Source organism: Tetrao urogallus (genome assembly GCF_951394365.1).
Source record: "Tetrao urogallus genome assembly, chromosome: 2".
NCBI classification, from domain to species: domain Eukaryota; kingdom Metazoa; phylum Chordata; class Aves; order Galliformes; family Phasianidae; genus Tetrao; species Tetrao urogallus.
The window spans coordinates 87,284,139-87,298,585 of NC_136814.1; the positions used below are offsets into that span (position 1 = coordinate 87,284,139).

General features: G+C 47.5%; 1 protein-coding gene across 1 annotated transcript; it reads left to right on the top strand.

The window, feature by feature from the left end:
- Nucleotides 1–531: 531 nt before the first annotated feature.
- Nucleotides 532–11,416, top strand: LOC306944225 (glutathione S-transferase-like; the record flags this gene model as incomplete). The annotated part of the gene is made up of 7 exons (XM_079532704.1): nucleotides 532–582; nucleotides 5,838–5,944; nucleotides 6,782–6,833; nucleotides 7,700–7,832; nucleotides 8,394–8,535; nucleotides 9,435–9,566; nucleotides 11,297–11,416. The coding sequence occupies exons 2-7, from the start codon at nucleotides 5,858–5,860 to the stop codon at nucleotides 11,414–11,416; spliced, it is 666 nt and encodes a 221-aa protein (XP_079388830.1). The 5' UTR covers nucleotides 532–582; nucleotides 5,838–5,857.
- Nucleotides 11,417–14,447: the final 3,031 nt, after the last annotated feature.

Below are 14,447 nucleotides of genomic sequence, written 5' to 3' on the forward strand. Positions count from 1 at the left end.
GAAACCAGAAAGATGTGGATGTTGTAGCGCTGCCAGCGTGAAGCTGGGCCACCTCCAGGCCCTGAAGCTCCTGCTATCGCCACCTGCTTTTAGCTAAGCCTCTTTCCAAGGGCTGCCCCGGCCCTGCGCTTTGGGTTTTTGATGAAAGCCCTGTTGATACCTCGCTGGCGCCGAGCTGACCGCCGAGCAGCGCTCCCACCGAGCCGAAGCCGTTTCAGCTTCTCATGCGCCCCACCCCTCAGCACCCGGCAGCACGGAGCCTCCCGGGGCCGCCCACGTCCGGCACGGGACTCCAGGACGGGTCTGGAGCTGCGGGGCTGCAGCGGCGGTACAGGGAGCGGTCAGCTGTAGCGGCGGCTTCAGCGGCGGCTTCAGCGGCGGTACTGGCGGCGGGTGGTGCGAAGGGCTCGGGCCGAGCCGAGCTTTGGGGAGGCGGCCAGACTGGGGGTTCCGGCCGAGGGAGCAGTCCGCCAGGGCAGCGGCGCTGGGAGCGGGACATACTGGGCTGGGGCCGCGGGGACAGGGCAGCAGATGTGGGCGGTTTGTGACTCTCTTTGGGCCCAGCAGTGCTGCTCAGGAAAGGTACACGTTTGCTACGCAGATGTGAGTCGATGCTTTCCAAGGAGGTGTGTTGCAGAGCGGTAACAGAATCCGTTCAGCACGGTGCCAGCACAGTAGGTGTTGAGCCCAAAGCCCAGAGCTGGTCCCTCAGCGGTGCCGTTGCTGGAAGATCTCTGCTCTTCCTCTCGTGCCCCAGAGCTTCAGGCCTTGGCCGGCGTGTGAGGGAGCTGTGATGGACAAGTGCAGCCTGGTACAGGGGTTCTTTTGCTGACGCTGGCGAGCGTGGCTTTGGCTGGGTTGCTTTTTACCAGCTGTCCCTGTGCTTTGGGGAAGGTCAGGGAAGTTTTCTCTTTCTGCTTAGCTAGCCTGCCCTTGTAGTGCATTTCCCAGCCTGTACGCACAAGTTGGAGGTTGCAGTGCTCGTCCAGTGCTGGTCCATGGTGTGAGGGCCCCGAGTGCAGCTCTGTCCTCAGGAGACCATCGCCTATTTCTGGAGCACCATGGAATGAAGTAATTCTGAAAGAAATGCTGTTTGGGAGCACTACTTTTATTGGAGTAGTGCAAGTCATCCCCTTAGAGGAGAGAGAAATAGAGCATAGATTGTGGTCTTCTGTGTGTGCATGCAATGTAGCCGTAACTTGGCACTTTCCTAAATAGCTTATGGCTGTTGAGGTATTTGTTAGGCATCAAGCAGCTCCAGTTCAATTTGTCAAGACTTTATCAGGTCCTTCTTATCAAGCACCTATTTATGTGAAAGGAGAACTTTGCTGAAGGAGACTGAAATGTCTGGGAATCCCCAGGGCGCAAGCTGTTAGCTGAGCAGAGGTTTGGAGCCCCTGTTGCTTGGGCAGAGTTCTGCAAAGCCTGGGCTCTTCCTCATAGAGCATGTTGAAGATAGCACCCAACATAATGAGCTTCCGAGGACATGGGTGTTTCTGTACTCAAAGTCAGACCGTTTATTGCCAAGAAGACCCAAACCGTAACTGCAAGCTAAGCAGCAGAGAGAAAGGGAGCAAGCTAGAGAGAAGAAAATCTCAAAGCAGGGGATGTGCTCCTGAGGAGAGAGTCGTGATGTGAATGTGCAGAGAGAGCTTTAAAGGCAACAGTGAGCAGGTAACTCCCTGGAGCTATGTTACTGATAACTGCAGGGCTATTTGTGCAAACTTATCCTTGAGTGTAAAAGATTGTTTGGTTAATACCTACCCAGCCGGATTATGAGGGTGGAAGTCATGAGAAATGTGTTGTGGGATTGAATGTGTGAGTTGCATTTTAGGTGTGCTGAACACATGGAGTGACAGTTCAGAAAATCCAAGAAGTCCCCAGGTGGTTTGAATGATACAGAACACCAGATGTGTGCTTTGTGTGTGCAACAAGGCAGGGCCGGGCATATCCCTGCAGGTCTCCTTAGTCACAGCTGAAGCTCCCTTCCCTACATTCCCTCCTCCTCCTATCAATACAGTAACACAGTGCAGTTTGTGCATGCACCAGTTTCCCTTACATTTTAAAGACTGGCTTGGATTTTTGAGCATAGCTCCAGCCCAAGCCAAGGGAATTCTGACACATTTTATGGGAGAGGAAAACTGACAAGGTTTGATGATGCAAAACATTCTTACGCTTGCTCAGGAGATCAGTATTGTATGTGAGAAACCAGTTATTACATAGATCTGTGTTATTATTTTAAAGGAAGACCCCGGTGGGAACGGGGTGGTGGCCAGCAGCAGCACCAGTGCTGAATATTCTCTCTGTTAAGTTATTAAGGTATATATTAGAGATTTCCCCTAGCTTTTTCACCTGATTGTTCATCTGAAGAGAGAAGTACTTAAAAATCAGATGCCTTCACACATGACAGATTTTGACTTTTTGAGTTGAAGCTGAGAAAACCATCAAAGTAAATTGACATGACAAAGAGTTTTGTCAAGCAGGTATTCCCTTTCTTACAGGGCTGAGTGCATGGGGGATTGCTCCCACCAAACATGCACACCAAGAGAAGCAGCAAGTACGTATTTAAAGGCGTAATTTCTGCATTCTTTCATTACGTTCTAAGGACAAGGGCAGAAATAACATCTGTAGTGGTCGTGGGATGTATTCTTGCTGTAAATTTCCAACCTCTTAGTGAAGGTAGCCCAAATGAGTTCCCACTGATGTTACACTGGGCAGAGGTATCTGTTTTGCCATCTTATCTTCAACAACAAGACATCTATTCTACAGTCTTGTCTTCAATTGACAACATGCTCCATGGCCTCCTCTGCACTCTGTTCTTGAGCTTACATTTATGCAAGCCTCCGTCCTTCAGTTTCTATCTACTCAGGCTATGCGAATGGCTGTTCTCACAATATGGAAAAGCTGTTCTCATGATCCAGAGTGCAAACTGCTGACTTTGTTTTGGGTATTGGCTGTGGCTCCGGTGCTTGGTGAGGGTTTTCTCCCACCCATATTTAGGTCTACTGAATGGAGAGCAGCAGGAAATCTGTGCTGTCCATCACCATCTGTGAGGAGCACCAGAAGGAGCAAGCCCTGTACTGTAACAGCTCAATTCTTTAACTACAGCTCATTCTCCCTCTCTGTAATAGCAGAATAATGTCCTGGCCCACATTCAAGCCTGGGGTGATTCAGCACTTTTTCACAGAGCACACTGACCTTGGGTGCGTGTGTTGCAAAGAGATTAAACAGGAAATTAGACAGGAGGTTGGGGGCAGAGGAGATCATAAGATACTAAACTCTTTGGTATCAACACAGTTATCAAATAAAACAGTTGGATCTCCTGATAGCAATCTTTGTTCATCACCTCCTACTCTCATTAGCAGCAATCATTTTCCCCAGGTCAAATCCAGGGTAGTTCTTTCTCAGAAAGAAAAAAACACTTCTGTTTTCAAAAATGAGGTTCTTCAGATGAAAATATCCTAAAGGAACATCCCCTACCTCTAAAGAAAGGGGAGGAACCTGACAAAGGATTCCAGCTGAAATTATTGTTCTAACTTGTGTAAACAGGTACAAAACTGCAAAATCATGAAATATTTTAATTAAAATTGGATTAGAATCATGCTATTTTTTTCTTCAACTATGGAAGGTTTTTGGCAGCGGTGACTATTGTTAAGTAGCAAGTTGCCACGCTGTGAGAATGTGAAGTATAAAGTTTGTTTCTGTCACGCTTGTCCAACACGATGGTGACCTCTCACAAGTATTACATATGTGCACCGTCAGCATTAGTGATGAATTCTATTGTAGGTAATAAGTGATTAAAGCTAAATGTTTTAACTAAGAAACAGTGTTACCCAACAACAGAGTTGTGTCTGCAATTTGCTGTGTAGGAGGGGCTAAAAGCTCCATAACCTCAGGACAAAGCTGCTGAGAGCTCAGAGCGAGTTCCCGTCTGTGCAAGGTAAGCTTTTTGGCTTTTGGATATGCATGGAGGATTTGTGTACTTGAATGCTATAGTCTGTGGATGGATTTTGTGAATTTAATACCTTCAGGTGCATTCTTTGCTAACATGGTTTTGTGCATCAGACGATTAATTAATAATTAACTGCTTTGTATGCACTCAGTTTGAAGAGAGATCAGCTTAGATCTCAGAAGTGTGAAGCGGTTGCTGTTTTAGAGACAATGGCATGCTGCTTACAAGGGGGATATGTTTTGTTGTAGCCATTTGCTTTCTGCTGCAGTTCATACTTCAGCTTGTTTGTTGACTTGTTTTTCATAACTGTGACATGAATATAAAGTGGGTGCTGCCTACACTGTTGCTGTGTTTGTTGTGCACTGGTGTTTAAAGGTGCAGATGCCAGGGAGTCAAGCATAAACTGCAGGGGTTCATGAAAGGAATGTCCTGCTTGACCAACCTGCTCTCTTTCTATGACCAAGTGACATGCCAAGAGGATGAGGGAAAGTCTGTGACTATGGTCTACCTGGACTTTAGTGAAGGCTTTGACCCTGTCTTTCTGTACTCCTGGTGAAGCTGACAACCCATTGCTTGGATGTGCATAAACACCGTGCTGGGAAAAAAGTGGCTGGGTGCCCAGGCCCAGAAAGTGCTGCTGAATGGAGTTAAATAAATGCAGTGTTGAGATTTGGGTCCCTCCCTGTAACAAACACACTGAGTCCCTGGAGCACATCCAGATAATTCCAGTGAAACTGTGGAGGGTGTGGAGCACAAGTGTTATGAGGAGCAGCAGAGGGAATGGGGTTGTGTGGTCTGGAGCAGAGGAGGCTCAGGGGAGACCTTATTGCCTTGAACACCAGAGGAGGTTGTTGCGTGGTGGGGGTCGGCCTCTTCTCCACGGTCATAATTGACAGGGCAAGGTGCTGGCCTCAAGTTGCACCAGAGGAGTTTCAGGTTAGGAAAGCAGGTCCAGATATTAGGAAAACAATTTATTCTCAGCCATAACAGTGAGGTATTAGAACAGGCTGCCCAGGGAAGAGGCGCACTCACAGTCCCTGCAGGTGTTCAAGAAAAGCACAGATGTAGCACTGAGGGATGTGGTTAGAGGGTGTATGGGGACTGCTGAGTCACAGCCTGAACCTCTGATTGATCACCTGAGGTGAGCAATGAGTCAGCCTTGGGAGCAAGGTGAAAGCAACTCACCTGTGCTGCAGGAAGGGGTGGAGCCTGGCTCCAGCTCTTGTAGATGCATTTAAGAGCTGGCTACCAGGGGGGAAGGATCTCCTCTGAAGATCCAGCTTCCTTGGAGTTTTGTAGGTGAGCCCAGGATACAGGCAAGCTTTCTATCTATTCTCTTTTTGCTATTATAATCTGTTTTTCCTAACTCTCTTGTTTATTTTGTAGTTATAACATCTTAAAATTCATTGATTATACAGAGGGCATGGTTGGAGAAGACAATCTTAAAGGTCTTTTCTAACTCTAGTGGTTCTATGATTTTATTCTATGAATGTGAACGAGGATAGAGGGGAAAATTCTTCCTATCACTTTATAGTGGACCGTAAACTCCAGCAGAGAAACTGCAGTAATTACTGAGTTTATGCAGATCTTCAGACTGAGCGGAATGCTTTGGGCTGGATGCAATCTTTGCTTTGCAAGTTCTCTGATATGGGCCACTTGCTGTCAGTACGCAGTTATCCTTAACTAAATTGCATGTGTGAAATACAGTACTGCTTTCCAATACGTTCTCACTCTTGTCTCCTCTGCTGATTTGATGAGAGTCCTGCATTATCAGTCACTGGTTTAAAAGAAGACAACTTCGAGCAGTGCTTGAGAACCCGTTGGAGATTGATGAACAGATTCTGATCCTGCTTGATTTGTGATAGTTCTTTATTCTAGACAGAAGGACATCAGATACGTGGAAGCATGTCTGGGAAGCCGGTTCTGCACTATGCTAATATACGAGGCCGAATGGAACCAATAAGGTGGCTACTAGCAGCTGCTGGAGTTGAGGTTTGTATATGGTTGTTATACTAAGAGCATGTGACAAACACTCGTTTATAGTATTCTTTGTTAGTAATGGGACATACCTGCAGTTTCAGATTCTCCCTTTAATGCATTGCACAACCAGAACCGAGCCTGTGATGACAAAGTTCCTGTTTCTCTTCCAAGCATCGTGTGTCAGTCCCACTGTTAGCATTGTACATCCTTGTCCCTGGTGAGAAGTGAAAGAAATGAGTTAAAACCACAGCACAGCAGAACTTGTCTCCTCCGGTCTGAGGAGATGAGTCCTTCAATTTCTGATGGCCTCTAGTTTGCTCTCAGTGTCCAAAATAGCTTATATTTGTATTAGTGCTGGTATCAGTGTAGGAGGACTGCTCTGAAAGTAATGCCCCTTTTTTTATTATGTCTGCCCATGATGTCAGAGGTGGATTTTGTTGTTGTGGCAGTGGAGGTTGAATGTTCCTGGCAATATTTCATTCCATGTTATTGCTGGGAGAAAGGTGGCAGCAGAGGGGCAGTCTGACACCATGGCATCTGCCATGAATGTGTGTATGAAGGAAAGGTGTGGAATTGAATTCTCCTGTGCAAAAAAAATGGCACCCACTGACCAGTGCTTTCTGAATAGTTATGGAGGCTAAATAGTGGATGTGAGCACAGCAATGAGCTTCAGCAGGGAGAGGGATGAAGAGACAATATGGCAAAGGCAAACTAATTCTTTAAAACATGGCTTGGCGTTTTGAAAACAAAATTCCCATCAGCATTGTGTTTTGGGCCCTTGTTGTGTCACAACAAGTAAAAGTTAAAACATGCAGTCAGAAAACAGCTTTTCTTCCGTATTCCCTACAGTTTGAAGAAAGAATTATGAAATCAAAGGATGATTTCCAAAAGTTAAGGACAGGTAAGTTTCCCTTGGTTTTTAATAATTCAATAATAATAATAATGAATAGAATTGTTTGTCCTAGAACGTGAGAGTAATTTAATTTCTCTTGAGAAGAAAGCCTAGACTAGCTTGTATGGAGTCACGTAGTCATAGAATCATTGAAGCTGGATGGGACATTTGAAGGCCATCTAGTCCAACTCCCTTGCAGTGAACAGTGAGATACAGTAATCATCACCCTGGGGTCCATCTGGCATGACTCCTGCTCAAGCAGGAACACCCAGAGTAGGTCCCCAGGACCACATCCAGAAAGCTTTTGAAGATCTCCAAGGAAGAGATTCTATAGCCTCTGGGCAACCTTTGCCAGCACTCCATCACCTACACCTGCTGGCACCTTCTTTGTGTCAGTGTAAGTCCATTGTCAGTTGCTCATCTTGCTCTCCATAGATTCCATTGCTGTGAGCATGGTTACTCACATTTTCTCCAAACCAGATTACACATCTGTGGTCATTGCTTGTCTTTTCAAAGATATCTAACTCAGAGTGGCATTTGCCATCCTGATCTTCCTCAGGAAGGGATTTACCCAACTACAGTCTCATATCAAGTTGTATTTAGCTCTTGCACTAATCATGGGAAACACCAACCGTTATTCGGCCAATGTAAAGTCAGTGTAGGAGTCACAAAAACATATTGATGTGTATATTAACTCTAAACATGAACATAAATATTAACAGTAGTCCAGGTTTCCAAAGTACTTTTCCCACATTGTATAAGGAGATTGAGGAAGCATGCCACAAATGAAAAACAACATTTGTTATTTCCCTGTGTCCCCATAGATGGTTTTCATTCACAGATGCTCAGCATCTCCTTGTTGTCTTCTTCCCCAGATGGATCCCTGCTGTTCCAGCAAGTGCCCATGGTGGAGATTGATGGGATGAAGTTGGTGCAGACCAGAGCCATCCTCAACTACATAGCAGGGAAATACAATCTCTACGGGAAAGACCTGAAGGAGAGAGCCCTGTACTGTACCAGTACTACCTTTGTTAGCTTGTAGCTGGTGCTGCTTTTCTGTGTGACACAAGAATATCTCTGCGTACATGTAACTCACAAGAAGTTTAGATTCAGGGAGTTTTCTTAGAGCATGTGTTGACCGTGAGTGCAGGTGATGTGTACAATAGCAATAAATAGGTAGATAGGATAAGAAGAAAGGCAGCAGGGAGTTTCTGAAGATCAGAGATCAGTGCTTTGTCAGGGGAAAAAAAAAAAAGCACTGGCATTCCATGGTTTAATCTCAAGAATGTTCAAATAGGTTATTCAGTAGATGTCAAACATTTCAATATATTTGTTAGGAATTGTGTAAATCTAATGTTAAATTGAACATACCTGGTGAGAGTTTTAGAGTGGGTTTGGATGCACATATGCCAATTCTGTATTTGGGTTTGAAAAATTTTTAGTGCACAGAAGTGTCTGCCCTGGTGAAAAAAGATGGAGCACAGCCTTTTACTGATGTTTAAGCTTGTTCCTGTTGTGATATTCAGAACTCCTATTTTTGACTTGACCAACTGGATCTGTTCCTTTCAGAATTGACATGTATGCGGAAGGATTGGCAGATCTGTTTGAGTTAATCATGTACCACGAATTCAAACCAGCTAATGAAAAGGAGAAAGATCTTGCAAATATTATGGACAAGGCCACAAACCGATACTTACCAGTCTTTGAGAAGGTACGTGGCAATGATTTAGTAGCTTAATTAATATTGTTTTCCTGAAACTTCATTCCTGGTCTACACAATCTTTTTATTCAGACAAAAGGAAAGGAAAAATTCCATGTAAATGCTTTGGCTGTGGTGGGAGTGAGATAAGGCTGGAGACAGAACACCTCAGAGGAGACAGAAGACACTGCAGATCTAGGAGATATGCAGAGCTGCATCAACCCAGGACACACTGAGTTCCACAGATGTCCATGTTTCAGTCTGCATTTGTTTCAGAAAAAAGCCACAGTAGCACTGGGCTCTACCTGAAGCCTCCTCCTGAAGCACAGGACCCTCTGACCAAACATGCATTAGAAGCATTGCAGCACACATACACAAGAAGGATTGCAGGCCCTTTTGTAACTGAAAAAGGAAAAAAAGGGAGATGGTGAGCTGGAAGCAGGGTGTCAAGAAACTGAGGCACGGGCTACATGCAGAGAGCCCCAGTGCAATATTCCCCCAACTGAAGCAGAAACAGGTGAGAAATAAGGGAGCTACCTATCATTTGAAAGAGACCAAGATCTCCTACAATGGCCTGGGCTGAATTCGCGTCTCTTGCAAATTTTGTACAGTGCTGGTTGTGTTCCATGATGTGTAGACCAACACTGAGAGAGGAAGTGCTCAATTACAGGGGCTACAGAATGGAAGGCAAGAGGGCTAGACCTCAGCTGCCAGGAAAAAGAGAAGAAAAGCTGTAGAAGGGAAAGGACAGATGTAGAATGGCTGTGATGACAGAGTGGTGATCTGCTTGCAGTACAGATGTTCTCATTACTTCTTGCTTCAGGGACAATTCCATGAAAAAATGACCTTGCTTTAAGTAACATTAAGTGGCATGCCTACATATTACACCTGCTTCTGTTCCATGTTTCTAGGTTTTGAAAGACCATGGGCATGACTTTCTTGTTGGCAACAAGATGAGCAAAGCAGATGTGAGTTTACTGGAAGACATTTTGTGGTTGGAAGAGTTGAAGCCTGATGCACTTGCAAAATTTCCTCTCTTGCAGGTAATTGCATAGACAGTTTTAACGGAATTAAACCAAAGCAGAGCCACTGATTTAAACTGGTGGAGAAAATATGGGGGGGGAAGGAAAGGAGTGTGTAATTAAAAGCAAATACTCTGAGTAGTACTGGCCAGCCTGAAATACCGATAGTTATGTTGGTCTTCTGTGACCTCAGCCACCAGGGTATTGAAATGTATAGTAGGTTGAAGCATAGATTCCTAAAATACCATAACACCTTGAGTTTGAATAGAGTCACAAGAGCTCCTGATTCTAGTTTCTGGCTCCACAGGGGCCCGCCCTAAATTCAAATTCAGCGTTTGAGAGCATTGTCCAAATGCCCCTTGAATGCTTCCTCCCCCTTTCCTCTCCCCTGGTGAGACCACCTCTGAAATAGGTGTCCAATTTTGGGCCCCTCAGTTCAAGAAGGACAAGGAACTCCTTGAGAGATTCCAGCACAAGGCCACAAAGATGATTAGGGAAGTAGAGCATCTCCCTTGTAGGATAATTCTGAGGGTGCTGTGTCTTTTTCGCTTGTTGAAATCTGAGGGGTGACATCATTAATGCTTATAAAGATGTAAAGGTTGATTGTCAGGAGGATGGAGCTCAGTGACATACAGTTATAGGACAAGGGGCACTGGATACAAGCCATAACAAAGGGGATTCCACATAATTTTGAGAAAAAACTTCTTCCCGGTAAGAGTAACAGAACAGTGGAACTGGCTGCCCAGAGAGGTTGTGGGGTCTCTTTCACTGGAGACATTCAAAACCCACCTGGATGTGTTCCTGTGTGACCTAATGTAAGTGTTCCTGCTCTGGCAGAGGGATTGGACAAGATGGTTTTTCGAGGCCCCTTCAAATTCCTGTGATTCTGGCAGCTTTAGGCCATGCCCATTGCCCTCTGGTGAAGAAACATTTTTAATTCCCAGCCTGACCCTGGCTGGAGAGATTCCCCATGCCATTCCCTCAGGCCCTGCTGCTGTCACAGAGCAGAGCTCAGCACTGCAACTGCTCCCTGTGAGGAGCTGCAGCTGCCATGAAGTCTCCTCTCAGGGCTGAACGCATGAAGGGACCTCATCTACTCCTCCTATCTCTTGCCCCCCAGCCACTTTGCCATTTGTGTAGCCCCATGTGGACACAGTAACAGGTTTATGTCCTTCTTACATTGTGGTAGTGGAACCTGCACACAGTGCTGGAGGTGAGGCCGCACAGCACAGAGCAGAGCAGGACAACCCCTCCCCTCTCCCAGAGGCAGAGCTGGGCCTGAGGCACTGCAGAGTGCGTTGGCCCTTTGGGCTGCCAGGGACACTGCTGGCTTTGTCCAACTCATCATCATTCAGAACCCCAGCTCCCTTTCATTGAGGTGGCTTTCCAGCCTCTCTCCATATATACATCAAAGGTTCCTGCATTCCAGGTGCAGAACCCAGCATTCATTCACTCATGTTAAATTTAATGTGGTGGTGACTGCCAGCCTTCTAGTTTTTTGGGAGCTCTCTCTGCAAGGTCTTCCCCCCTCTAAGAGAGTCAACAGCTCCTCTTAAATTAGAGTTGTCTTCAAACATGCTTTGGATGCTATTGAGTTCTGCATCAGCATCAATTATAAACACTCTAAAGAGAAATGGCCCCAAAATGCAGCCACAAGGAGCCAGCCACCAGGTTTGTGTAACCTAATGTACTGTTACTCTGAGAGTTGCCACTGGTCTTAAGCTTAATGATGTTTTCTTTTTGTTTTGTAGAGTTTTAAAGCAAGAATGAGCAATATCCCCAGCATCAAGAAATTCCTGCAGCCTGGCAGTGCAAAAAAACCACTGGTTCAGGAAAAAGACATACCAACTGTGGCAGCAATTTTCAGTTGAGCAGCAGCCTAAGCACAGTGCAACTCCATTCCATTGTCTGTGGCATTCCTGAGAAGCAAAGTGAAATTAATGAAATTAGTTTCACAAGTTTTGTATGCACATTGGCAGGTGAAATGTTAACTCAGTTGCCTCAAATTTAACAAATTGCTTTAAATGCTTAAAGATTTCCAGAAATAAAGTTGACGTTTAAATGTTCGTTCAGTGACTCCTTGCTGCTACTGACTCACCTGAGGGCTCTCCTGTTCTCTCTTACTGGTGATTCCTAGCATTGCTGGAATACGTAGGAGCTTAGCCTGAACAGTGGACAACGTGCCTGTCCTGGAAAGAGCTTGGCAGAACCTGCAGGTTCTGGCCTAAGGGAGATGAACTGTTTGAATTCAGCTTTCCTCTGAACTGAGCTGTTCCTCGGCTTGGTGTACGTTGGGATCGTGGTTCTGCTGCACTTCTGTTTTGTCAGTAGCATTTCAGCCTCTTGTACGCCTGCTTCTCCAATACCTCCTTTAGCAAACTCAGCTGTGGCTGCCTGCCATGAGCACTCGATTGAAAGAGGAATGCTTGAGGGCAGCTGTAGAGTTGAGAAGCTGTTATGGCTGAGGAAGGAGGTGTCTGCCTGGCCTCAGGCAGTAGCAGGGCCCTGACACAGGTAGCTTTGCCTTGACTGCTGCCAGCTGATAGTGAACTCAGTTTTGAGCTGTGTGTGACAGTCCCTGAAATCCAGCTGTACTGAGAGGCCAGCAAGGAAGTGGAGTACGTAACTCCGTGCTCAGCTCGTCACCCACGTGTGTGTGTAAACGCAGCAGCAGAAACCAGAAAGATGTGGATGTTGTAGCGCTGCCAGCGTGAAGCTGGGCCACCTCCAGGCCCTGAAGCTCCTGCTATCGCCACCTGCTTTTAGCTAAGCCTCTTTCCAAGGGCTGCCCCGGCCCTGCGCTTTGGGTTTTTGATGAAAGCCCTGTTGATACCTCGCTGGCGCCGAGCTGACCGCCGAGCTGAAGCCGTTTCAGCTTCTTACGGGCAGCCTCGTCCCCCTTTGCGCGCTCGGGCCCTCAGCGGCGCAGCTCCGCCCCTCAGCGCCCGGCAGCGCGCAGCACCGGGGCCGCCCACCGCCGACACGGGACTCCGGGGGCGAGCCGGAAGCTGCGCGGCGGCGGAGGGGCGGCGGTCAGCTGCAGTGGAGGTACTGGGGGCGGGGAGGCGCGCTGGGCTGGGACCGTACTGAGGGGTGGCGGCCGGTGCGGGGATTCCGAGTGGCCCAGGGAAGAGGGGAGAGAGGGAGGTGCTGCCGGACCGCTGGATGTGGCCCTGTGGCAGGCTGACATGGGGCCGGGGCTGGCTCTGGTGGGAGCGGCCGAGAGCCCGGAGCCCAGAGGCTGTGCTCGGCTCAGCCTTACGATAGCGGGCTGTGATGTGCCTTTGTCCTCTTCCAGGCGCCTTTTCCAGCTCGGGCGGTGGAAGGAATAGTTCGTGGATCAGAACTTTTAGCTCGAATTGCAGTGGAAACAGCCCTCTGGTAAGCAATCGCAGTCACAAGGCCGGGCTGGCTGCGGCAGGGTCTGTGTTCTGAGATCCTTCTGCCTGAGCAGCCCGTGGGAGTGTGTGCGGGAGCAGAGCATCGCCCCGGGCTGCGTGCACCGAGGGCAGCGTTTAAGTTTGAACAGCAGACTGTGTACGTGCTCGGAATTTTGCTTCTGTGCTTCTTCCAGGAAGGCCACTAACAGAATTGTTTTGAACAAAACACACACACAGAAAGAAAGAACCGAGAAGACAGTGCTCACAGCTGTAGCAGTCGCTGTGGTGTGGCTTGGGCCACTTGGAGGCCCATGGCAGCAGATGTGGGTGGTTTGTGACTCTCTTCGGGCCCAGCAGTGCTGCTCAGGAAAGGTACACGTTTGCTACGCAGATGTGAGTCGATGCTTTCCAAGGAGGTGTGTTGCAGAGCGGTAACAGAATCCGTTCAGCACGGTGCCAGCACAGTAGGTGTTGAGCCCAAAGCCCAGAGCTGGTCCCTCAGCGGTGCCGTTGCTGGAAGATCTCTGCTCTTCCTCTCGTGCCCCAGAGCTTCAGGCCTTGGCCGGCGTGTGAGGGAGCTGTGATGGACAAGTGCAGCCTGGTACAGGGGTTCTTTTGCTGACGCTGGCGAGCGTGGCTTTGGCTGGGTTGCTTTTTACCAGCTGTCCCTGTGCTTTGGGGAAGGTCAGGGAAGTTTTCTCTTTCTGCTTAGCTAGCCTGCCCTTGTAGTGCATTTCCCAGCCTGTACGCACATGTTGGAGGTTGCAGTGCTCGTCCAGTGCTGGTCCATGGTGTGAGGGCCCCGAGTGCAGCTCTGTCCTCAGGAGAGAGGACTGGAGACCGTCACCTATTTCTGGAGCACCATGGAATGAAGTAATTCTGAAAGAAATGCTGTTTGGGAGCACTACTTTTATTGGAGTAATGCAAGTCACCCCCTAGAGGAAAGAGAAATAGTGTGTATTGAGTTATACTATCAATAAGGTTGGGAAAGTCCTCTTAAGATTGTCTGGTCTAATAGTCTACCTATCACCTCTAAGTCCACTAAATCATGACCCTTAGTGCCACATCTATGCTTTTCTTGCAAAGCTCCAGGAATAGTGACTGCATCTGTTCCCTGGTCAGCCTGTTCCAATGCATCACCAACTTGTTCTAGAAGAAATGTTTCCTTATATCCAGTATCCTGAACCTCCTTGGTGCAGCTTGGGGCCATTACCTCACATCCTATTGCTGTTACCTGGGAGAAGAGGCCAACCCCACCTCACCACAGCCTCCTTTCAGAGACTGGTAGAGAGTGATAACGACTCCTATGAGCCTCCTCTTCCTCAGGGTAAATGTCCCCAATTCCTTCAGCCACTTCTCATAGGATTTGTGGAGCAGACCCTTCTCCATCTTCTTTGCTCTTCTCTGGACAAGCTCCAGGGCTTGATTGTCCTTCTCCTTGAATGAGAGGCTCTCTAGTCCTCCCTATCAATTCCCTCCAATCAACTCCCTAGTCCAGATAGCAACACTGTTTCTGATGCAA